The sequence below is a fragment of the Heptranchias perlo genome, chromosome 19, assembly GCF_035084215.1.
Source record: "Heptranchias perlo isolate sHepPer1 chromosome 19, sHepPer1.hap1, whole genome shotgun sequence".
NCBI classification, from domain to species: domain Eukaryota; kingdom Metazoa; phylum Chordata; class Chondrichthyes; order Hexanchiformes; family Hexanchidae; genus Heptranchias; species Heptranchias perlo.
The window spans coordinates 51,429,719-51,456,601 of NC_090343.1; the positions used below are offsets into that span (position 1 = coordinate 51,429,719).

The following is a 26,883-nucleotide window of genomic DNA, read 5'->3' on the forward strand; positions in this document are numbered from 1 at the left end:
ATTGACAGGTTAAGTGAATGAGCAAAAATTTGGCAGATGGAATATAATGTGGGAAAATGTGAAGTCATCCACTTTGGGAGGAAAAAAAAAGCAAAATATTATTTGAATGGAGAAATACTACAAAATGTTGTGGTATAGAGGGATCTGGGTGTCCTCGTACATGAAACACAAAAAGTCAACATACAGGTGCAGCAGGTAATCCAGAAGGCAAACGGAATATTGGCCTTTGTTTCGAGGGGGATGGAGTATAAAAGCAGGGAAGTCGTGCTCCAACTGTACAGGGTGCTGGTGAGACCACACCTGGAGTACTGTGTACAGTTCTGGTGCCCTTATTTAAGGAAGGACATACTTGCGTTGGAGGCAGTTCAAAGAAGGTTCACTAAATTGATTCCGGGTATGGAAGGGTTGTCTTATGAGGAAAGATTGAACAGGTTGGGTCTATACTCACTGGAGTTTAGAAGAATGAAACATACAAGATTCTGAAGGGACTCTATAGGGTAGATGCTGAGAGGATGTTACCCCCCATGGGGGAATCTAAAACTAGGAGGCATAGTCTCAATAAGGGGTCGCCTGTTTAAGGTGAAAATGAGGAGGAATTTCTTCTCCCAGAGGGTATGAATCTTTGGAATTCTTTACCCCAAAAAGCTGTGGAGGCTGAGTCATTGAATACATTCAAGGCTGAGTTAGACAAATTTTTGATAAGCAAGGGAGTCGAAGGATATGGGGAAAAGGCGGGAAAGTGGAGTTGAGGTAAAAATCAGATCAGCCATTATCTCATTAAATGGCGGAGCAGGCTCGAGGGGCCGAATGGCCTACTCCTGCTCCTATTTCTTATGGTCTTAGAAATGGCACATGTTGTTGTCTGATGTCTTCCCAGTTCTTCGAATATCAAATAAATTTCAATATAGATAAGTACTGTGCACGGTTCTGGTCTCCACATTAAGAAAAGAATGTAGAGGCAATGGAAAATGTGCAAAAAAGATTTACAGGGATGATAGAGCAATAGGTTGGGGCACTTTTCTCTGGAAAAGAGAAAGCTGAGGGGTGACCTGATAGAGGTCTTTATGATTGTGAAGGGGTTTGATATAGATGTTCCCATTTGTGAGGGGACCATAAATATAAGATAGTTACCGATAAATCCAATAGGGAATTCAGGAGAAATTTCTTTACTGAAAGAGTGGTTAGAATGTGGAGCTCGCTACCAGAAGGAGTAGTTGAGGCAAATAGCATAGACGCATTTACGGGGAAGCTAGATAGCATGAGGGAGAAAGGAATAACGCAGTATGCTGAGTGTTAGATGAAGCAGGGAGGGAGGAGGCTCGTGTGGAGCATAAATGCCGGCATAGAACAATTGGGCCGAATGGCCCATTTCTGTGCTGTAAATTCTATCTGTGATAGTGGGAGAACAATCATCTATCAGACCGTGGTACAAAGTAAAAGCCATTTCATACTCTTCCACTTTGCATAACCAGACAAAAGAATAAATCAATAACTCACCAGTTTACTCAAGTAATTGCGGCTGATTTTCCTAACTTCTCCTTTATATCGTACACAGGCAACGTCATTCTCAAAGTGCATCTCAACACGTGGGAGTGGGGTTGTGGGGAATGCGAGTCTCAAAGGGTAACAGTACACCAGCCTGTCTATCACCTCCGGCCTCTCCACCTCTTCTGTGGGAAAGTAAACAGCAGGAGAAGTTGACAACTACCAGTTAGAAACCAAAGCGATGTTTGTAGCGAAAAGTGAAATCTAAAGTTAAAGATACACTGCTGAGAGTCTAAAGTACCATTAAGAAGATTAAAACTCATAGGTAAAAAGGAAAGTTAAAAATAGGAAAGAAAAATGCAAACACTGTGAAAGACTCAGACCCTAAATTGCACTGTGGAAAGAATGTTTGTATCCAATTTCTTCTGTTTAATGGTGGCAAAATCCAACAACACTCAAGAAGCTCGACACCATCCAGGACAAAGCAGCTCGCTTGATTGGCACCCCATCCACCACCCTAAAAATTCACTCCCTTCACCACCGGCGCACTGTGGCTGCAGTGTGTACCATCCACAGGATGCACTGCAGCCTCTACCACCTAGAAGGACAAGGGCAGCAGGCACATGGGAACAACACCACCTGCACGTTCCCCTCCAAGTCACACACCATCCCGACTTGGAAATATATCGCCGTTCCTTCATCATCACTGGGTCAAAATCCTGGAACTCCCTACCTAACAGCACTGTGGGAGAACCTTCACCACACGGACTGCAGTGGTTCAAGAAGGCTGCTCACCACCACCTTCTCAAGGACAATTAGGGATGGGCAATAAATGCTGGCTCTGCCAGCGACGCCCACATCCCATGAACAAATAAAAAAAACACCTGCGGCAAAATAGGGAGATTTCTGTTCGACATTTATATATATTTATATAATCTATTATGTATTAAAATCCATAAGTGGGTGACAGAATTCCAGGCAATACCTTTAATGCCCCTAGGCGATGCTGCAATACAATTTTTCAAAAAGTAAAACATCATATAACGTTACACTTTGAAAGTGAGCTATAACTAGTTTCTGGTTATTTGTACCAACCGCCACCAGGTGGCTCTGCACCAATGCATCGGCTGTGTGCCAAAAGTTTAGTAAGTGCATTGATGTCATAAGGGTATAAAAGAATAAAAGAATAAAGGTATAAATGCGTAGGCTTCAAGGAGATCTTGAAACATTTACCTGAGGAAGGAGAAAATCTCCGAAAGCTTGTGAATTTAAAATAAAATTGCTGGACTATAACTTGGTGTTGTAAAATTGTTTACAATTATAAAAGAATAAGCTGTAATGTAATTATTAGTAGTCAAGCTGTCGTAACAGGTCACACGTTAGTCTAAAAGGACTTCTGTTTAGTTTCCGTGTCCAGACTAACTCTGCACCTGCTCTCTTAATCTCCTTATCCCAAGTGTGAACTCCAACAGCTAGCGAAACAATAACAATCTTTACCAGGCCCTTAGAAACCTTTGTAATGGTGTTTAAATAGCTCCCCGTTAACGCCCCCTTCTTTCAACGTTCCTGGTGCAGTGAAAGAAATGTAGCACAACCTCCCATCCCAGCAGCTGAAAGAGTAGTCACACCATCCTCTTCCCCCTTGGGGGTGATATTCCAGCCTCTAGTAGACTCAAGGCTGTGAGGGCCGCAGCATAACAGACCACTCCCACTGTCGCTGAGATTACTGAGAGAAGCTGAGGTGGTTTCTCTGTCCTTGCACCCCCTGCCCTCCCACTCCTCCTCCCCTCAGCAGTAGTGGTCAAGCCTCCAGACTAGAACTTGGCCTATACGTCCAACTCACTTCTGACTACCCGACGAGGATTTAGAACTCTTCCATGCACTGTTTGAACTCTCCCTGTATCACTCTCTGTTAAATCAACTCAAGAGTGAAAAGGGTGAACAGTGCTGATGAAATAGAGTGTGACAAACACTGTGCCTTCTAACAACATTGGGATTATGTTACTGAACTAGTACTCCAGAGGCCTGGACTAATAATTAAGAGAATGTGAGTTCAAATCTCACCATTTCAGTCCGAGAATTTGAATTCAGATTAAAAAATCTGGAATCAGTAAAAGTGATCATATAGCTGTTGGACTGTGGTAGAAACCCTTATCCGGTCTGGCCTATATGTGACTCCAACATGGTTGATTCTTAATTGCCCTCTGAAGTGGTCCAGCAAGCCACCAGGTCAATTAGGAGAGTGCAATAAACATTGGTCTTGCCAGTGACGCCCACATCCCAAGAATGAATCGAAAAAAAATTAAAATCTTAGCTACTGACTTGCAAAGATGCAAGTTTACTGCCTGAATTTAAATGTGACCATTTGCAACACGGTCTCAGTTTCAGCAGCAGCTTTCTGCCAGGGCCTGTGAGCGCCTCTCACCTGATATATTGCACTCTTTGAGTAATGCTAAATGCTTCTCTTGGACTCGCTTCACGTAGTCACCAGATATGTGGTAGATCTTCCCACAGATTCCTTCCACAGACTCTTTAGCCACTGCTGCCACGTGAGGCCCGCACTGTTTCCGCAAGTGCTCCAGTCTCTCCTGCAAACAGAAATAAGACTGAGTCAGGAACTCGGCCAACAGAAAGGCTCACTGCATATCTCCACAAACCAGCTGTCAACTCCAGGCTCTTGTAAATGGCATTTAAACAGTCGACACATTTCCAGTCCCCATTTTGTCATGTCAGTAGTGGTTTCCTGGTTCTCACTACCAAGCATCAATCCTTCTGCTGTACTCTCTCATGATGTGGAGGTGGAAAGAGGATTCCACAGTTCTGTGTACAAGTGGCTTTAAAAATGACATGAGGCTAAGGATAATTTTGAGTTTGTGTTGTTGACCGGAGGTCACTGGTTACGGTTACTGGCTTAGTACAAAGAGGAGAAGAGCCAACAGTGTGGATGCATGGGTGTCCGTGCATGAGTGCAGAGTGGGAGAAATCTGCGCTCCTGTGGGTGCAGAATGGGGATATGACTGCGTTTGTAAAGTTATCGGGAAGCATTTGTAAGGGTGTGAGGGGGCCCGCTGTGCTTGTATGAATGAGTAGATGGCTGTGTTTATACAGTGTGGAGAGGTGGCTGTGTTTATACAGTGTGGAGAGGTGGCTGTGTTTATACAGTGTGGAGAACTGTCTCCATTTTTGGTAGATATGATGAGGCATACATCCTTACATGAGAGGGTCAGTGTGCACACAGCAGGTGCATTGGTGCATTAAAACATCACTTAGATCCTCAAAACCTATGCTAGTACCCAACTGTACATTAAAGCTCATTAATCTAGTGCTACAGCTCTGCCATCGAAGTCCATCTTCTAGAACCCTAACTCTCCCATTGAAGCCCATCCCTCTAGAACCCTAACTCTCGCACTGAAGCCCATCCCTCTAGTACGCTAACACTCCCATTAAAACAGGTCCCTCCAGTACCCTAATTCTTCCACTGAGCCCATCCCACTAACACACTGGCTCTTCCATCACTGTCCATTCCACATCACCCATTGATGGAGTAAACATGATTACAGTAATGTCTGCATTGTGGCTGGTCCCGTCCCAATCTTCCTCATACCATTCAATCTTCACCTTTTTATGCAACCTTTCTCTTACCCTGCAATCTTCCTTTACTGCATAATCTTCCCCATACAGAATAACCTTGCTTTACCCTGTAATCGTCCCTATAGCCTGTAATCATTCCATTTTTTTTAAGTCATTAAGTTTATTTTTGCTAAGTTTAGTTACTATAATAAATTGAGGCATGGCAGAGCTCAGTCCCGTTCAGTGCACATCCTGTGCCATATGGGAACTCCAGGACGCTTCCCGTGTCCTGGACAACCACAGGTGGAGGAAGTGTCGTCAGCTGGAGGAGCTCGAGCTCCGGGTTTCGGTGTCACTGCAGTGCATCCGTGAGGCTGAGAGTCTCGTGGACAGCACTTTTCAGGAGGTGGTCACCCCGCAGCTTGAGAGAGTGCAGGCAGAGAGGGACTGGGTGACTGCCAGACAGACAAGGAGGGCCTGGCAGGTAGTGCAGGAGTCCCCTGAGGGCATCTGACTCTCTAACCAGTAATCAGTTCTGGGGGAGAGGGTCCTCTGGGGAGTGCAGCCAGAGCAAAGTCCACAGCATCATGAGTGACCAGCTGTACAGGGGGGTAGGAGAAAGATCAGGAGAGCGATAATGATAGCGGATTCTATCGTTAGAGGAACAGACAGCGTTTCTGCGGCCGCAGACGAGATTCCAGGATCGTACGTTGCCTCCCTGGTGCCAGGGTCAAGGATGTCACCAAGTGGCTGCAGAACATTCTGGAGGGGGTGGGTGACCAGCCAGAGGTCATGGTCCATATCAGTACCAACAACATGGGCAGAAAGGCAGACTTTAAGGAGTTAGGAAAGAAATTAATAAGCAGGGCCTCAATCGTAGTAATCTCTGGATTACTCCCAGTGCCATGCACGAGTGAGTATAGAAATAGGAGGATAGAGCAGATGAATGCGTGGCTGGACAGATGATGCAGGAGAGGGGGCTTTAGATTCCTGGGGCATTGGGACTGGTTCTGGGGGAGGTGGAACCTGTACAAGCTGGAGGGGTTGCACCTCAACAGGGCCGGGACCAATATCCTCGCGGGGAGGTTTGCAAGTGCTGTGGGGAGGGTTTAAACTAGCTTAGCAGGGGGATGGGAACCTGAGCGTAGAGTCAGAATGGAGAGAAGCAGAGCTGGAAATGGGGGCAGAAAATTAGTGAGTGAGTTTGTAAGACTGAGGAAACAAAGGTTAGAAACTAGACAACAAAGAAGCTTGGCAGTGCTTTTTTAAATTCATTCATGGGATGTGGGCGTCGCTGGCAAGGCCAGCATTTATTGCCCATCCCTAATTGCCCTTGAGAAGGTGGTGGTGAGCCGCCTTCTTGAACCGCTGCAGTCTGTGTGGTGAAGGTTCTCCCACAGTGCTGTTAGGAAGGGAGTTCCAGGATTTTGACCCAGCGACGATGAAGGAACGGCGATATATTTCCAAGTCGGGATGGTGTGTGACTTGGAGGGGAACGTACAGGTGGTGTTGTTCCCATCTACCTGCTGCTCTTGTCCTTCTAGGTGGTAGAGGTCGCCTTGGCGAGTTGCTGCAGTGCATCCTGTGGATGGTACACACTGCAGCCACAGTGCGCCAGTGGTGAAGGGTGTGAATGTTTAGGGTGGTGGATGGGGTGCCAATCAAGCGGGCTGCTTTGTCCTGGATGGTGTCGAGCTTCTTGAGTGTTGTTGGAGCTGCACTCATCCAGGCAAGTGGAGAGTATTCCATCACACTCCTGACTTGTGCCTTGTAGATGGTGGAAAGGCTTGGAGAGTCAGGAGGTGAGTCACTCGCCACAGAATACCCAGTCTCTGACCTGCTCTTGTAGCCACAGTATTTATATGGCTGGTCCAGTTCAGTTTCTGACCCCCAGGATGTTGATGGTAGGGGATTCGGCGATAGTAATGCTGTTGAATGTCAAGGGGAGGTGGATAGACTCTCTCTTGATGGAGATGGTCATAGCCTGGCACTTGTCTGGCGCAAATGTTACTCGCCACTTATGAGCCCAAGCCTGGATGTTGTCCAGGTCTTGCTGCCTGCGGGCAAGGACTGCTTCATTATCTGAGGGGTTGCGAATGGAACTGAACACTGTGCAGTCATCAGCGAACATCCCCATTTCTGACCTTATGATGGAGGGAAGGTTATTGATGAAGCAGCTGAAGATGGTTGGGCCGAGGACACTGCCCTGACGAACTCCTGCAGCAATGTCCTGGGGCTGAGATGATTGGCCTCCAACAACCACTACCATCTTCCTTTGTGCTAAGTATGACTCCAGCCACTGGAGAATTTTCCCCCTGATTCCCATTGACGTCAATTTTACTAGGGCTCCTTGGTGCCACACTCGGTCAAATGCTGCCTTGATGTCAAGGGCAGTCACTCTCACCTCACCTCTGGAATTCAGCTCTTTTGTCCATGTTTGGACCAAGGCTGTAATGAGGTTTGGTGTCGAGTGGTCCTGGCAGAACCCAAACTGAGCATCGGTGAGCAGGTTATTGGTGAGTAAGTGCCACTTGATAGCACTGTCGACGACACCTTCCATCACTTGGCTGCTGATTGAGAGTAGTCTGATGGGGCGGTAATTGGCCAGATTGGATTTGTCCTGCTTTTTGTGGACAGGACATACCTGGGCAATTTTCCACATTGTTGGGTAGATGCCAGTGTTGTAGCTATATGGAACAGCTTGGCTAGAGGCGCAACTAATTCTGGAGCACAAGTCTTCAGCACTACAGCCAGGACGTTGTCAGGGCCCATAGCCTTTAGTGTATCCAGTGCACTCAGCCATTTCTTGATATCACGTGGAGTGAATCGAATTGGCTGAAGACTGGCTTCTGTGATGGTGGGGATATCGGGAGGAGGCCGAGATGGATCATCCACTCGGCACTTCTGGCTGAAGATGGTTGCAAACGCTTCAGCCTTGTCTTTTGCACTCACGTGCTGGACCCCGCTTAATGGTATATACCTCAATGCAAGGAGTATAGTGAATAAGGCAGATGAGCTGAGGATACAGATAGACATGTGGAAGTCCAATATCTCGGCTATTACTGAAAGATGGCTTAAACAGGGGCAGGAATGGCAGCTCATTACAGGGTTTTCAGATGAGATTGAAAGGGGGATAAAAAAGGAGGGGGTTGGCAATATTGAATCATAGAATGGTTACAACACGGAAGGAGGTCATTCGGCCCACCAAGTCTGTGCCGGCTCTATGCAAGAGCAATCCAGCTAGGCCCACTCCCCCGCCCTTTCCCCGTAGCCCTGCAAATGTTTTCCTTTCAAGTACTTATCCAGTTCCCTTTTGAAGGCAATGATTGAATCTGCCTCCACCACCCCCTCGGGCAGTGCATTCCACTCGCTGTGTTTAAAAAAAAGTTTTTCCTCATGTCACCTTTGGTTCTTTTGCCAATCACCTTAAATCTATGCCCTCTGGTTCTTGACCCTTCCGCCAATGGGAACAGTTTCTCTCTATCTACTCTGTCTAGACCCTTCATGATTTTGAACACCTCGATCAAATCTCCTCGCAACCGTCTCTGTTCCAAGGAGAACAACCCCAGCTTCTCCAGTCTATCCACGTAACTGAAGTCCCTCATCCCTGGAATCATTCTAGTAAATCTCTTCTGCACCCTCCCTAAGGCCTTCACATCTTTCCTAAAGTGCGGTGCCCAGAATTGGACACAATACTCGAGTTGCGGTCGAACCAGTATTTTATAAAGGTTCATCATGACTTCCATACTTTTGTACTCTATGCCTCCATTTATAAAGCCCAGGATCCCGTATGCTTTTTTAACTGCTTTCTCAACCTGCCCTGCCACTTTTAACGATTTGTGAACATGTACCCTAAATCTCTCTGTTCCTGTACCCCTTTGAGTTGTGCCCTCTAGTTTATATTGCCTCTCCTCATTCTTCCGACCGAAATTTATCTGCGTTAAATTTCATCTGCCACGTGTCCGCCCATTCCACCAGCCTGTCTATATCCTCTTGAAGTCCCAACACCGACCCCTGGGGAACACCTTCCCTCCAGCCCGAAAACAGCCGTTCACCACTACTCTGTTTCCTGTCCTACTCTTGTGTCCATGTTGCTATTGCCCCCTTTATTCCATGGACCGCAATCTTGATGATAAGCCTACCATGAGGCACTTTATCAAACGCCTTTTGAAAGTCCATAAACACCACATCTACTGCATTGCCCTCATCTAACCTCTCTTACCTCATCAAAAAACTCTATTTGGTTAGTTAAACATGATTTGCCTTTAACAAATCCGTGCTGGCTTTCCCTAATCAATCCACACTCGTCCAAGTGACTGTTAATTCTGTCCCGGATTATCGTTTCTAAAAGTTTCCCCACCACTGAGGTTAAACTGACTGGCCTATAGTTGCTGGGTTTATCCTTGCACCTTTTTTGAACAAGGGTGTAACATTTGCAATTCTCCAGTCCTCTGGCATTACCCCCATATCTAAGGATGTTTGGAAGATTATGGCCAGTACCTCCGCAATTTCCACCCTTACTTCCCTCAGCAACCTAGGATGCATCCCATCCGGACTGGGTGATTTATCTATTTTAAGTACAGCCAGCCTTTCTAGTACCTCTTCTTTATCAATTTTTAGCCCATCCAGTATCTCAACTATATCTTCCTTTACTGAGACTCTGGCGGCATCTTCTTCCTTGGTAAAGACAGATGCAAAGTACTCATTTAGTACCTCGGCCATCCCCTCTGCCTCCATGAGTAGATCTCCTTTATGGTCCCTTATCGGCCCCATCCCTCCTCTTACCAGTCTTTTACTGTTTATATGCCTGTAGAAGACTTTTGGATTCCCTTTTATGTTGTCCGCCAGTCTATTCTCATACTCTCTCTTTGCCCCTCTTATTTCCTTTTTCACTTCCCCTCTGAACTTTCTATATTCTGCCTGGTTCTCACTTGTGTTTTCAACCTGACATCTGTCATACGCCCCTTTTTTCCATTTCATCTTACTCACTATTTCTTTTGTCATCCAGGAAGCTCTGGCTTTAGTTGCCCTACCTTTCTGCCAATGTGGGAATGTGCCTAAACTGTACCCGAACCATTTCCTCGTTAAAGGCCGCCCATTGTTCAATTACGGTTATTGGTGAAAGAAACAATCACAGCTGTGAGGGGGGATGATATGTTAGAAGGATCATCAAATGAGGCCACATGGGTTGAACTGAAGAACAAAAAAGGGGCAGTCACACTGGAATATTGGATGGGATAAGCATAATGAGAGAGGAAGTATTAAGGGGATTAGCATCTTTGAAAGTAGATAAATCACCAGGCCCGGATGAAATGTATCCCAGGTTGTTAAGAGAAGCAAGGCAGGAAATAGCGGAGGCTCTGACCATCATTTTCCAACCCTCACTGGATACAGGCGTGGTGCCGGAGGATTGGAGGACTGCTAACATTGTACTGTTGTTTAAAAAAGCAGAAAGAGATAGACCGAGTAATTATAGGGCAGTCAGTCTAACCTCGGTGGTGGGCAAATTATTGGAATCAATTGTGAGAGACAGCATAAATCGCCATTTAGAAAGGCACGGGTTAATCAAGGTCAGTTATCATGGATTTGTTAAGGGAAGGTCGTGTCTAACTAACTTGATTGAATTTTTTGAACATGTAACAAGGATGGTCGATGGGGGTATTGCGTTTGATGTAGTGTACATGGATTTTAGCAAGGCTTTTGACAAGCTCCCACATGGCAGACTGGTCAAAAAAGTAAAAGCCCATGGGATCCAAGGGAAAGTGGCTACTTGGATCCAAAATTGGCTCAGTGGCAGGAAGCAAAGGGTAATGGTTAACGGGTGTTTTTGCGACTGGAAGGCTGTTTCCAGTGGGTCCCGCAAGGCTCAGTACCAGATCCCTTGCTTTTTGTGATATATATTAATGATTTGGACTTGAATGTGGGGGGCTTGATCAAGAAGTTTGCAGATGATACAAAAATTGGCCTTGTGGTTGATAGTGAGGAGGAAAGCTGTAGACTGCAGGAAGATATCAATGGACTGGTCAGGTGGGCAGAAAAGTGGCAAATGGAATTCAATCCAGAGAAGTGTGATGCATTTGGGGAGAACAAACAAGGCAAGGGAGTACACAATAAATGGGAGGATACTGAGATAATGTAGAGGAAGTGAGGGACCTTGGAGTGCATGACCACGGATCCCTGAAGGTAGCAGGAAAGATAAAGTGATTAAAAAGGCATATGGAATACTTTTCTTAATTAGCCAAGGCATAGAATATAAGAGCAGGGATGTTATGCGAGAACTGTATAAAACGTTGGTTAGGCCACAGCTTGAATACTGCGTATAGTTCTGGTCACCACATTACAGGAAAGATGTGATTGCACTAGAGGAGATTTACGAGGATATTGCCAGGGCTGGAGAATTTTAGCTATGAGAAAAGATTGGATAGGCTGGGGTTGTTCTCTTTGGAACAAAGGAGGCTGAGGGCAGATTTAATTGAGGTGTATAAATTATGACAGGTCCTTCCTATCCACTCTATCTAGTCCCATTTCCCTTAGCAGAGATGTCAATAACCAGGGGGCATAGATTTAAAGTAATTGGTAGAAGGATCAGAGGGGAGCTGAGGAGAAACCTTTTCGCCCAGAGGGTGGTGGGGGTCTGGAACCCACTGCCTGAAAGGGTGGTAGAGGCAGAAACCCTCAACTCATTTAAAAAGTACTTGGACGTGCACCTGAAGTGCCGTAACCTACAGGCCAAGTGCTGGAAAATGGGATTAAGCTGGATAGCTCTCTTTCGGCTGGCACGGACATGATGAGCCAAATGACCTCCTTCTGTGCCGTAACTTTCTATGATTCTATCCAGTAATCTTGATCCCTTTATCCTGTAATGATCCCCTTACTTTGTGATCATCCCCTTACCTTGTAATCATACTCTTCCCATTACCGCGCAACCTTACCATATAATCTTCCTTTGTGGCAGACGGTTCCTTTCGCAACCAGTTGAAAGTATCTTCAACATTCCACTTCACGGTTTTCCTGACATCTGGGGTAGCGTTCCTGAGGGAAGCACCATATATATAGTGAGCAGGGCAAAATAAGCTGCTAGCTTGCTACTCACACACATTTACTGACCAAATAACAGGAAGAGGTCAAAATCCTTCTCACGGCCTGAAACCCACAGACTCTTTCTGTTATTGTTCATTATTATCACTCTGTCTATTAAGTGCACTGCTCCCAACATGCTTGGGGAGAACTCCACAACAGCTAAAATGCTGTGTTTTTTCTGATCAGCATGTTGTCTTACATGTGCACGAATCTATCACCATGGGTACGAGTCTCCAAATCAAGCTACGAGAAATCCACTGCCTGACAGGGATGATGAATACATCTTTCCCCTTAGGGACACATCCCATCTACTTAAATTCAGTTGGCAAGAGCTAGGGTTTAGGGGGTCCCCAAGTGTGTGCATGGGTACTGCTGGAGTTCACCAGTTAACACAGAGCAGCCTACCTGCTGCTCGACTCATTAGGGTCACTCCACTCATTACACCATTGGTTGCAAGGATATCTGGAGCCAAATAGAAAATATCCCAGCTCTTGGTGGCATCTATCCAAGAGGTCCTATTAATGAGTCAGGATGGCTGCTAAATCATTAACAGTACCCTTCTCAATCAACAGCCCACCAGGCTCAGCTATCAGATTACATAGTCTGCCATACAGGGTTGGCATGTTTCCAATGTTCCATTGGCAGATATGTCACCTTGAAGCCAACTCAAGCCCAAAGAGACCCCATTTATCTCTCTCCTTCTCCAGAGGATAGTTACTAATCAGTCATTAGATAAGCAAAGGTTTGAGCCCTCGCTTAACTGGTAGCAGGAATTCCTCATGACTGCCATTGTGAGCAGCTTGCCATAGAAAATGTGACTGTCTTGCCACAATCTTCCTGACCAAAATATCAAAGTATCCTATCGAACAGTGGATCCACCAGGTGGCGGTACACAGCTTCAGGAGCACCTGTTTGCCTCTCTGCCACGCGATCACTGTGGGCACAAAACTCTTCATACGTGAGCTTGTGTGTTTTCCAGGTAACACCTTCCAGCAGCTGTCATCCCAGGTCTCAAGAGTGTCCTCATTTGCATATCTGCCTTCAGTTTGGTAGAAGGACTATGCAGAGCAGCTTGCAACATGTCAGCCACCTGGAAGCTTTTTATGTCCAAATCCAATGCTCATCACCAGCTGCTTAATCCAGATTCTTATGTTTAGGAAAAGAGATGTGCCTACAGTGACCCCAACACCCCTCCATGGTGCTCCGCTCGCCCTCTCTCTGCAGTCATTTCCTCTTTTTGCCACAAATCCACCTCACAGTTTCGTTCTGGGTCTCACATTGGGCCAAATAAAGCCCTTCCGTTGCATGCCTGGGAGTTCCAAACCATGAAGGAGAATTGTTTGGGTACAAGCTTCACCTTCTTTGGGACTCGTCTGTCACTGAAGAAAGATGAGAAAGACTAAACTGCTCTTTCGTGCTTCAGCATGGTCCTAAAAGTCCAGGCTAAACCAGGTACCAATATCAGTCAACAAGTCGGATGGACACCTCTTGCATCTTCCAATCAATATCTTTGAGATCTTTTCTTGATCCATGCAAAGCCATACTACCACAATTGGATACCCCCACCACCATGTCCCACTGGTTAGCACGTTGCTCAGGATGGTAAGTGTGGGGCACCAGATCCACAGGTGTGTCCTCCATTGGCACATAACCTGTGAGAAAGAGCACTGTAATTCTTTCAGAAAGACTGATTTCCAACCCTTACAATGCCATCGTTGATGAAGGTATCGGTTAACATGGGTGACTATTGGCACTCCTGTTTCGAGAGAGAGAGGTTCAGTGAGTCTCCTATCTGGAGTACACATCTCTGATATAATAAGATTTGGCTTGTACTCCCATAGCTTCCAGCTTCTCTGTGAGGGTTTCTAGGTCAAAAGCCTCATTAAAAATTGATGAAAGCAATGCAAGTGGGTTTCCGCTAAGCCTCACATGATTCTAAGATCTTGTATAAACCCTACTCATTCCTCACAAGAACAGAATCAGCCTGTGCCTGACTCCAAAGCATCTACTTTGAGTCACCGAACAGCCACCTTAAGAGCTACCGATATCAGTGAGATTCCTCAATAGTTTTCAGTCTCACTAAAATCTTCTACTTGTGAATTAAAACCACAACAGCGCTCTCGATACCGTGGGTTCACGTGTCTCAAACAGAATCCAATTCACCAGCCTCAGCACAGCACCTTCAAGGTGAGTCAGCAGCTGCTGGCACTGTTCACCAAAACCATTCTCTCCACACATATTGAGCATCTTTCAGGAATATGTCCTGGGGATGTGATTCTCTTAATACATCAGCTCAAATTGAACCCACCACCAACCAACCAAGTTGGGAAGGACAGAATCTATCGTTGTATTATTGCATGGGGCTTACAGTTCAGGAGCACATGGTAAAATTATTTCAAATAACCACCATTACACTTTACTGAATATCTACTTACAACCTCATCATTGTTTTCGACCTCCAGGAGCCCTCCCACCCAGTGACACTTGCTGGAGCAAATGAGGGAATACCACACAGTATCTGAGACTGGAAATATCCCACAGAGAGTCAGTCTGAATATTGAAACAGAAAACATCACAGAGTGAGTCTGTCCGAAAGCCTGAACCCGAGAACCTACCTGGATTCGATCATCCGCTTCGCTGACTCTGCATATTTGAACAGCAGTTTCCTGGCTTCCTCCCTGTATTTAATCCGAGACAATCTGTAAATTGAAGACCAAACTTCATCAAGGCATCACATCGACTTCACTGTGCCCTACTGAACGCAGACGGCAATGCTGCGCTTACATAAATTACAACAAACTGCTGAGTCTGTATCTATAACAATTATGCAAAGGTCCTTCCAACAGTCCTCAATTGAGAGACTCAAACAAACCATGTCTGAATGCGGGTCAGTGTTCGACTGATACATATCTGAATGTGGGACAGTATTTTACTGATACGTGTCTGAATGTGGGACAGTATTACACTGATACGTGTCTGAATGTGGGACAGTATTTTACTGATACGTGTCTGAATGTGGGACAGTATTACACTGATATGTGTCTGAATGTGGGACAGTATTTTACTGATACGTGTCTGAATGTGGGACAGTATTACACTGATACGTGTCTGAATGTGGGACAGTATTTTACTGATACGTGTCTGAATGTGGGACAGTATTACACTGATACGTGTCTGAATGTGGGACAGTATTTTACTGATACGTGTCTGAATGTGGGACAGTATGACACTGATATGTGTCTGAATGTGGGACAGTATTTTACTGATACGTGTCTGAATGTGGGACAGTGTTCGACTGATACATGTCTGAATGTGGGACAGTGTTTTACTGATTCCTGTCTGAATGTGGGACAGAGTTTTACTGATACATGTCTGAATGTGGGACAGTGTTCGACTGATACATGTCTGAATGTGGGACAGTGTTCGACTGATACATGTCTGAATGTGGGACAGTGTTTTACTGCTACATGTCTGAATGTGGGACAGTGTTCGACTGATACATGTCTGAATGTGGGACAGAGTTTTACTGATACATGTCTGAATGTGGGGCAGTGTTCGACTGATACATGTCTGAATGTGGGACAGAGTTCGACTGATACATGTCTGAATGTGGGACAGAGTTTTACTGATACATGTCTGAATGTGGGACAGTGTTCGACTGATACATGTCTGAATGTGGGACAGTGTTTTACTGATACATGTCTGAATGTGGGACAGTGTTCGACTGATACATGTCTGAATGTGGGACAGAGTTTTACTGATACATGTCTGAATGTGGGACAGTGTTTTACTGATGCATTTCTGAATGTGGGACAGTGTTTTACTGATGCATTTCTGAATGTGGGACAGTGTTTTACTGATTCCTGTCTGAATGTGGGACAGAGTTTTACTGATGCATGTCCGAATGTGGGACAGTGTTCGACTGATACATGTCTGAATGTGGGACAGTGTTTTACTGCTACATGTCTGAATGTGGGACAGTGTTCGACTGATACATGTCTGAATGTGGGACAGAGTTTTACTGATACATGTCTGAATGTGGGGCAGTGTTCGACTGATACATGTCTGAATGTGGGACAGAGTTTTACTGATACATGTCTGAATGTGGGACAGTGTTTTACTGATGCATTTCTGAATGTGGGACAGTGTTTTACTGATGCATTTCTGAATGTGGGACAGTGTTTTACTGATTCCTGTCTGAATGTGGGACAGTGTTTTACTGATACATGTCAGAATGTGGGACAGTGTTTTACTGATGCATTTCTGAATGTGGGACAGTGTTTTACTGATGCATTTCTGAATGTGGGACAGTGTTTTACTGATTCCTGTCCGAATGTGGGACAGTGTTTTACTGATTCCTGTCCGAATGTGGGACAGTGTTTTACTGATGCATTTCTGAATGTGGGATAGTGTTTTACTGATTCCTGTCTGAATGTGGGACACTGTTTTACTGATGCATTTCTGAATGTGGGACAGTGTTTGATTGATTCCTGTCTGAATGTGGCACAGTGTTTAACTGATGCATTTCTGAATGTGGGGCAGTGTTTTATTGATGCATTTCTGAATGTGGGACAGTGTTTTACTGATTCCTGTCTGAATGTGGGACAGTGTTTTACTGATTCCTGTCCGAATGTGGGACAGTGTTTTACTGATTCCTGTCCGAATGTGGGACAGTGTTTTACTGATTCCTGTCTGAATGTGGGACAGTGTTTTACTGAAATACGTCCGAATGTGGGACAGTATTTAACTGATGCATGTCCGAATGTGGGACAGTGTTTTACTGATTCCTGTCTGAATGTGGGACAGTGTTTTACTGATTCCTGTCTGAATGTGGGACAGTGTTTTACTGATTCCTGTCTGAATGTGGGACAGTGTTTTACTGATTCCTGTCCGAATGTGGGACAGTGTTTTACTGATTCCTGTCTGAATGTGAGACAGTGTTTTACTGATTCCTGTCTGGATGTGGGACAGTGTTTTCCTGATTCCTGTCTGAGTGTGGGACAGTGTTTTACTGATCCGTGTACGAATGTGGGACAGTGTTTTACTGATTCCTGTCTGAATGTGGGACAGTGTTTTACTGATTCCTGTCTGAATGTGAGACAGTGTTTTACTGATTCCTGTCTGAATGTGGGACAGTGTTTTACTGATTCCTGTCTGAATGTGGGACAGTGTTTTATTGATTCCTGTCTGAATGTGGGACAGTGTTTTACTGATTCCTCTCTGAATGTGGGTCAGTGTTTTACTGATACATGTCTGAATGTGGGACAGTGTTTTACTGATCCCTGTCTGAATGTGGGACAGTGTTTTACTGATTACTGTCTGAACGTGGGACAGTGTTTTACTGATTCCTCTCTGAATGTGGGTCAGTGTTTTACTGATACATGTCTGAATGTGGGACAGTGTTTTACTGATCCCTGTCTGAATGTGGGACAGTGTTTTACTGATTACTGTCTGAATGTGGGACAGTGTTTTATTGATTCCTGTCTGAATGTGGGACAGTGTTTTACTGATTCCTGTCTGAATGTGGGACAGTGTTTTACTGATTCCTGTCCGAATGTGGGACAGTGTTTTACTGATTCCTGTCTGAATGTGAGACAGTGTTTTACTGATTCCTGTCTGGATGTGGGACAGTGTTTTACTGATTCCTGTCTGAGTGTGGGACAGTGTTTTACTGATCCGTGTACGAATGTGGGACAGCGTTTTACTGATTCCTGTCTGAATGTGGGACAGTGTTTTACTGATTCCTGTCTGAATGTGAGACAGTGTTTTACTGATTCCTGTCTGAATGTGGGACAGTGTTTTACTGATTCCTGTCTGAATGTGGGACAGTGTTTTACTGATTCCTGTCTGAGTGTGGGACAGTGTTTTACTGATCCGTGTACGAATGTGGGACAGTTTTTTTCTGATGCATTTCTGAATGTGGGACAGTGTTTTCCTGATACGTGTCTGAATGTGGGACAGTGTTTCACTGATGCATTTCTGAATGTGGGACAGTGTTTCACTGATGCATTTCTGAATGTGGGACAGTGTTTCACTGATGCATTTCTGAATGTGGGACAGTGTTTTCCTGATTTTTTTAAAATTCGTTCACGGGATGTGGGCGTCGCTGGCGAGGCCAGCATTTATTGCCCATCCCGAATTGCCCTCGAGAAGGTGGTGGTGAGCCGCCTTCTTGAACCGCTGCAGTCTGTGTGGTGACGGTTCTCCCACAGTGCTGTTGGGAAGGGAGTTCCAGGATTTTGACCCAGCGACAATGAAGGAACGGCGATATATTTCCAAGTCGGGATGGTGTGTGACTTGGAGGGGAACGTGCAGGTGGTGTTGTTCCCATGCGCCTGCTGCTCTTGTCCTTCTAGGTGGTAGAGGTCGCGGGTTTGGGAGGTGCTGTCGAAGAAGCCTTGGCGAGTTGCTGCAGTGCATCCTGTGGATGGTACGCACTGCAGCCACAGTGCACCGGTGGGGAAGGGAGTGAATGTTTCGGGTGGTGGATGGGGTGCCAATCAAGCGGGCTGCTTTATCTTGGATGGTGTCGAGCTTCTTGAGTGTTGTTGGAGCTGCACTCATCCAGGCAAGTGGAGAGTATTCCATCACACTCCTGACTTGTGCCTTGTATATGGTGGAAAGGCTTTGGGGAGTCAGGAGGTGAGTCACTCGCCGCAGAATACCCAGCCTCTGACCTGCTCTCGTAGCCACAGTATTTATATGGCTGGTCCAGTGAAGTTTCTGGTCAATGGTGACTCCCAGGATGTTGATGGTGGGGGATTCGGCGATGGTAATGCCGTTGAATGTCAATGGGAGGTGGTTAGACTCTCTCTTGTTGGAGATGGTCATTGCCTGGCACTTGTCTGGCGCGAATGTTACTTGCCACTTTTGAGCCCAAGCCTGGATGTTGTCCAGGTCTTGCTGCATGCGGGCTCGGACTGCTTCATTATCTGAGGGTTTGCGAATGGAACTGAACACTGTGCAGTCATCAGCGAACATCCCCATTTCTGACCTTATGATGGAGGGAAGGTCATTGATGCAGCAGCTGAAGATTCCAGTCTGAATGTGGGACAGTATTTTACTGATTCCTGTCTGAATGTGGGACAGTGTTTTACTGATTCCTGTCTGAATGTGAGACAGTGTTTTACTGAATCCTGTCTGAATGTGGGACAGTGTTTTACTGATTCCTGTCTGAATGTGGGACAGTGTTTTACTGATTCCTGTCCGAATGTGGGACAGTGTTTTACTGATTCCTGTCCGAATGTGGGACAGTGTTTTACTGACTCCTGTCTGAATGTGGGACAGTGTTTTACTGATTCCTGTCCGAATGTGGGACAGTGTTTTACTGATTCCTGTCCGAATGTGAGACAGTGTTTTACTGATTCCTGTCTGAATGTGAGACAGTGTTTTACTGATTCCTGTCCGAATGTGGGACAGTGTTTTACTGATTCCTGTCCGAATGTGGGACAGTGTTTTACTGATTCCTGTCTGAATGTGAGACAGTGTTTTACTGATTCCTGTCCGAATGTGGGATCGTGTTTTACTGATTCCTGTCCGAATGTGGGACAGTGTTTTACTGATTCCTGTCTGAATGTGGGACAGTGTTTTACTGATGCATTTCTGAATGTGGGACAGTGTTTTACTGATTCCTGTCTGAATGTGGGACAGTGTTTTACTGATGCATTTCTGAATGTGGGACAGTGTTTTACTGATTCCTGTCCGAATGTGGCACAGTGTTTTACTGAAGCATTTCTGAATGTGGGGCAGTGTTTTATTGATGCATTTCTGAATGTGGGACAGTGTTTTACTGATTCCTGTCTGAATGTGGGACAGTGTTTTACTGATTCCTGTCTGAATGTGGGCAGTGTTTTACTGATTCCTGTCCGAATGTGGGACAGTGTTTTCCTGATTCCTGTCTGAATGTGGGACAGTGTTTTACTGATACGTGTCTGAATGTGGGACAGTGTTTTACTGATTCCTGTCCGAATGTGGGACAGTGTTTTACTGATGCATGTCCGAATGTGAGACAGTGTTTTACTGATTCCTGTCTGAATGTGAGACAGTGTTTTACTGATTCCTGTCCGAATGTGGGACAGTGTTTTCCTGAAATACGTCTGAATGTGGGACAGTGTTTTACTGATTCCTGTCTGAATGTGGGACAGTGTTTTACTGATACGTGTCTGAATGTGGGACAGTGTTTTACTGATGCATGTCCGAATGTGGGACAGTATTTTACTGATGCATGTCCGAATGTGGGACAGTATTTTACTGATGCATGTCCGAATGTGGGACAGTGTTTTACTGATGCATGTCTGAATGTGGGACAGTGTTTTACTGATGCATGTCCGAATGTGGGACAGTGTTTTACTGATTCCTGTCTGAACGTGGGACAGTGTTTTACTGAAATACGTCTGAATGTGGGACAGTGTTTTACTGATGCATGTCTGAATGTGGGACAGTGTTTTACTGATTCTTGTCTGAATGTGAGACAGTGTTTTACTGATACATGTCTGAATGTGGGACAGTGTTTTACTGATTCCTGTCTGAATGTGGGACAGTGTTTTACTGATTCTTGTCTGAATGTGGGACAGTGTTTTACTGAAATACGTCTGAATGTGGGACAGTGTTTTACTGATGCATGTCTGAATGTGGGACAGTGTTTTCCTGATTCTAGTCTGAATGTGGGACAGTGTTTTACTGATGCATGTCTGAATGTGGGACAGTGTTTTACTGATTCCTGTCCGAATGTGGGACAGTGTTTTACTGATTCCTGTCCGAATGTGGGACAGTGTTTCACTGATTCCTGTCCGAATGTGGGACAGTGTTTTACTGATTCCTGTCCGAATGTGGGACAGTGTTTTACTGATTCCTGTCCGAATGTGGGACAGTGTTTTACTGATTCCTGTCTGAATGTGGGACAGTGTTTTACTGATTCCTGTCTGAATGTGAGACAGTGTTTTACTGATTCCTGTCTGAATGTGAGACAGTGTTTTACTGATTCCTGTCCGAATGTGGGACAGTGTTTTACTGATTCCTGTCCGAATGTGGGACAGTGTTTTACTGATTCCTGTCTGAATGTGAGACAGTGTTTTACTGATTCCTGTCCGAATGTGGGATCGTGTTTTACTGATTCCTGTCCGAATGTGGGACAGTGTTTTACTGATTCCTGTCTGAATGTGGGACAGTGTTTTACTGATTCCTGTCCGAATGTGGGACAGTGTTTTACTGATTCCTGTCCAAATGTGGGACAGTGTTTTACTGATGCATGTCCGAATGTGGGACAGTGTTTTCCTGATTCCTGTCTGAATGTGGGACAGTGTTTTACTGATGCATTTCTGAATGTGGGACAGTGTTTTACTGATTCCTGTCTGAATGTGGGACAGTGTTTTACTGATGCATTTCTGAATGTGGGACAGTGTTTTACTGATTCCTGTCTGAATGTGGGACAGTGTTTTACTGATGCATTTCTGAATGTGGGGCACTGTTTTATTGATGCATTTCTGAATGTGGGACAGTGTTTTACTGATTGCTGTCTGAATGTGGGACAGTGTTTTACTGATTCCTGTCCGAATGTGGGCAGTGTTTTACTGATTCCTGTCCGAATGTGGGACAGTGTTTTACTGATTCCTGTCTGAATGTGGGACAGTGTTTTACTGAAATACGTCCGAATGTGGGACAGTATTTAACTGATGCATGTCCGAATGTGGGACAGTGTTTTACTGATTCCTGTCTGAATGTGGGACAGTGTTTTACTGATTCCTGTCTGAATGTGGGACAGTGTTTTACTGATTCCTGTCTGAATGTGGGACAGTGTTTTACTGATACGTGTCTGAATGTGGGACAGTGTTTTACTGATGCAGGTCCGAATGTGAGACAGTGTTTTACTGATTCCTGTCTGAATGTGAGACAGTGTTTTACTGAAATACGTCTGAATGTGGGACAGTGCTTTACTGATTCTTGTCTGAATGTGGGACAGTGTTTTACTGATTCTTGTCTGAATGTGGGACAGGGTTTTACTGATGCATGTCTGAATGTGGGACAGTGTTTTACTGATGCATGTCCGAATGTGGGACAGTGTTTTACTGATTCTTGTCTGAATGTGGGACATTGTTTTACTGAAATACGTCTGAATGTGGGACAGTGCTTTACTGATGCATGTCTGAATGTGGGACAGTGTTTTACTGATTCTTGTCTGAATGTGGGACAGTGTTTTACTGAAATACGTCTGAATGTGGGACAGTGTTTTACTGATTCTTGTCTGAATGTGGGACAGTGTTTTACTGAAATACGTCTGAATGTGGGACAGTGTTTTACTGAAGCATGTCTGAATGTGGGACAGTGTCTTACTGAAATACGTCTGAATGTGGGACAGTGTTTTCCTGATTCCTGTCTGAATGTGGGACAGTGTTTTACTGATGCATGTCTGAATGTGGGACAGTGTTTTACTGATTCCTGTCTGAATGTGGTTCAGTGTTTTCCTGATTCCTGTCTGAATGTGGGACAGTGTTTTACTGATGCATTTCTGAATGTGGGACAGTGTTTTACTGATTCCTGTCCGAATGTGGGACAGTATTTTACTGATTCCTGTCCGAATGTGGGACAGTGTTTTACTGATTCCTGTCTGAATGTGGGACAGTGTTTTACTCATTCCTGTCTGAATGTGAGACAGTGTTTTACTGATTCCTGTCTGAATGTGAGACAGTGTTTTACTGATTCCTGTCCGAATCTGGGACAGTGTTTTACTGATTCCTGTCCGAATGTGGGACAGTGTTTTACTGATTCCTGTCTGAATGTGAGACAGTGTTTTATTGATTCCTGTCCGAATGTGGGATCGTGTTTTACTGATTCCTGTCCGAATGTGGGACAGTGTTTTACTGATTCCTGTCCGAATGTGGGACAGTGTTTTACTGATGCATTTCTGAATGTGGGACAGTGTTTTACTGATTCCTGTCTGAATGTGGGACAGTGTTTTACTGATTCCTGTCCGAATGTGGGACAGTGTTTTACTGATTCCTGTCCGAATGTGGGACAGTGTTTTACTGATGCATGTCCGAATGTGGGACAGTGTTTTACTGATTCCTGTCTGAATGTGGGACAGTGTTTTCCTGATGCATTTCTGAATGTGGGACAGTGTTTTACTGATTCCTGTCTGAATGTGGGACAGCGTTTTACTGATGCATTTCTGAATGTGGGACAGTGTTTTACTGATTCCTGTCTGAATGTGGCACAGTGTTTTACTGATGCATTTCTGAATGTGGGGCAGTGTTTTATTGATGCATTTCTGAATGTGGGGCAGTGTTTTATTGATGCATTTCTGAATGTGGGACAGTGTTTTACTGATTCCTGTCTGAATGTGAGACAGTGTTTTACTGATTCCTGTCCGAATGTGGGACAGTGTTTTCCTGAAATACGTCTGAATGTGGGACAGTGTTTTACTGATTCCTGTCTGAATGTGGGACAGTGTTTTACTGATACGTGTCTGAATGTGGGACAGTGTTTTACTGATGCATGTCCGAATGTGGGACAGTATTTTACTGATGCATGTCCGAATGTGGGACAGTGTTTTACTGATGCATGTCCGAATGTGGGACAGTGTTTTACTGATGCATGTCTGAATGTGGGACAGTGTTTTACTGATGCATGTCTGAATGTGGGACAGTGTTTTACTGATGCATGTCCGAATGTGGGACAGTGTTTTACTGATTCCTGTCCGAATGTGGGCAGTGTTTTACTGATTCCTGTCCGAATGTGGGACAGTGTTTTACTGATTCCTGTCTGAATGTGGGACAGTGTTTTACTGAAATACGTCCGAATGTGGGACAGTATTTAACTGATGCATGTCCGAATGTGGGACAGTGTTTTACTGATTCCTGTCTGAATGTGGGACAGTGTTTTACTGATTCCTGTCTGAATGTGGGACAGTGTTTTATTGATTCCTGTCTGAATGTGGGACAGTGTTTTACTGATACGTGTCTGAATGTGGGACAGTGTTTTACTGATGCAGGTCCGAATGTGAGACAGTGTTTTACTGATTCCTGTCTGAATGTGAGACAGTGTTTTACTGAAATACGTCTGAATGTGGGACAGTGCTTTACTGATGCATGTCTGAATGTGGGACAGTGTTTTACTGATTCTTGTCTGAATGTGAGACAGTGTTTTACTGATACATGTCTGAATGTGGGACAGTGTTTTACTGATTCCTGTCTGAATGTGGGACAGTGTTTTACTGATTCTTGTCTGAATGTGGGACAGTGTTTTACTGATGCATGTCTGAATGTGGGACAGTGTTTTACTGATGCATGTCCGAATGTGGGACAGTGTTTTACTGATTCTTGTCTGAATGTGGGACAGTGTTTTACTGAAATACGTCTGAATGTGGGACAGTGCTTTACTGATGCAAGTCTGAATGTGGGACAGTGTTTTCCTGATTCTTGTCTGAATGTGGGACAGTGTTTTACTGAAATACGTCTGAATGTGGGACAGTGTTTTACTGATTCTTGTCTGAATGTGGGACAGTGTTTTACTGATTCCTGTCTGAATGTGGTTCAGTGTTTTCCTGATTCCTGTCTGAATGTGGGACAGTGTTTTACTGATGCATTTCTGAATGTGGGACAGTGTTTTACTGATTCCTGTCCGAATGTGGGACAGTGCTTTACTGAAATACGTCTGAATGTGGGTCAGTGTTTTACTGATTCCGGTCTGAATGTGGGACAGTGTTTTACTGATTCCTGTCCGAATGTGGGACAGTGTTTTACTGATTCCTGTCCGAATGTGGGACAGTATTTTACTGATTCCTGTCCGAATGTGGGACAGTGTTTTACTGATTCCTGTCTGAATGTGGGACAGTGTTTTACTCATTCCTGTCTGAATGTGAGACAGTGTTTTACTGATTCCTGTCTGAATGTGAGACAGTGTTTTACTGATTCCTGTCCGAATGTGGGACAGTGTTTTACTGATTCCTGTCCGAATGTGGGACAGTGTTTTACTGATTCCTGTCTGAATGTGAGACAGTGTTTTATTGATTCATGTCCGAATGTGGGATCGTGTTTTACTGATTCCTGTCCGAATGTGGGACAGTGTTTTACTGATTCCTGTCCGAATGTGGGACAGTATTTTACTGATGCATTTCTGAATGTGGGACAGTGTTGTACTGATTCCTGTCTGAATGTGGGACAGTGTTTTACTGATTCCTGTCCGAATGTGGGACAGTGTTTTACTGATTCCTGTCTGAATGTGGGACAGTGTTTTCCTGATGCATTTCTGAATGTGGGACAGTGTTTTACTGATTCCTGTCTGAATGTGGGACAGTGTTTTACTGATGCATTTCTGAATGTGGGACAGTGTTTTACTGCTTCCTGTCTGAATGTGGCACAGTGTTTTACTGATTCCTGTCTGAATGTGGGACAGTGTTTTACTGATTCCTGTCCGAATGTGGGCAGTGTTTTACTGATTCCTGTCCAAATGTGGGACAGTGTTTTACTGATTCCTGTCCGAATGTGGGACAGTGTTTTACTGATTCCTGTCTGAATGTGGGACAGTGTTTTACTGATGCATTTCTGAATGTGGGACAGTGTTTTACTGATTCCTGTCTGAATGTGGCACAGTGTTTTACTGATTCCTGTCTGAATGTGGGACAGTGTTTTACTGATGCATTTCTGAATGTGGGATCGTGTTTTACTGATTCCTGTCCGAATGTGGGACAGTGTTTTACTGATTCCTGTCCGAATGTGGGACAGTGTTTTACTGATGCATTTCTGAATGTGGGACAGTGTTTTACTGATTCCTGTCCGAATGTGGGACAGTGTTTTACTGATTCCTGTCTGAATGTGGGACAGTGTTTTCCTGATGCATTTCTGAATGTGGGACAGTGTTTTACTGATTCCTGTCTGAATGTGGGACAGTGTTTTACTGATGCATTTCTGAATGTGGGACAGTGTTTTACTGATTCCTGTCTGAATGTGGCACAGTGTTTTACTGATTCCTGTCTGAATGTGGGACAGTGTTTTACTGATTCCTGTCCGAATGTGGGCAGTGTTTTACTGATTCCTGTCCAAATGTGGGACAGTGTTTTACTGATTCCTCTCTGAATGTGGGACAGTGTTTTACTGAAATACGTCCGAATGTGGGACAGTATTTAACTGATGCATGTCCGAATGTGGGACAGTGTTTTACTGATTCCTGTCTGAATGTGGGACAGTGTTTTACTGATTCCTGTCTGAATGTGGGACAGTGTTTTACTGATTCCTGTCTGAATGTGGGACAGTGTTTTACTGATTCCTGTCTGAATGTGGGACAGTGTTTTACTGATGCATGTCCGAATGTGAGACAGTGTTTTACTGATTCCTGTCTGAATGTGAGACAGTGTTTTACTGATTCCTGTCCGAATGTGGGACAGTGTTTTCCTGAAATACGTCTGAATGTGGGACAGTGTTTTACTGATTCCTGTCTGAATGTGGACAGTGTTTTACTGATACGTGTCTGAATGTGGGACAGTGTTTTACTGATGCATGTCCGAATGTGGGACAGTGTTTTACTGATGCATTTCTGAATGTGGGACAGTGTTTTACTGATTCCTGTCTGAATGTGGGACAGTGTTTTACTGATTCCTGTCCGAATGTGGGACAGTGTTTTACTGATTCCTGTCCGAATGTGGGACAGTGTTTTACTGATGCATGTCCGAATGTGGGACAGTGTTTTACTGATTCCTGTCTGAATGTGGGACAGTGTTTTCCTGATGCATTTCTGAATGTGGGACAGTGTTTTACT

At 44.8% G+C, this 26,883-nt stretch overlaps 1 protein-coding gene across 5 annotated transcripts in view; it reads right to left on the reverse strand.

Annotated features, from left to right (window-relative positions):
* The window catches only part of pcif1 (phosphorylated CTD interacting factor 1), a 144,725-nt gene that overhangs the window by 38,477 nt on the left and 79,365 nt on the right, over window positions 1-26,883 (reverse strand). For all 5 annotated transcript variants that reach the window (XM_068000744.1, XM_068000743.1, XM_068000742.1 and 2 more), the window contains exons 8-11: window positions 14,751-14,834; window positions 11,988-12,087; window positions 3,911-4,073; window positions 1,498-1,670 (exon numbers count right to left, since the gene is read on the reverse strand). In XM_068000744.1, coding sequence (XP_067856845.1) covers window positions 1,498-1,670; window positions 3,911-4,073; window positions 11,988-12,087; window positions 14,751-14,834 — 520 coding nt within the window. The remainder of the gene's footprint in view (window positions 1-1,497; window positions 1,671-3,910; window positions 4,074-11,987; window positions 12,088-14,750; window positions 14,835-26,883) is intronic.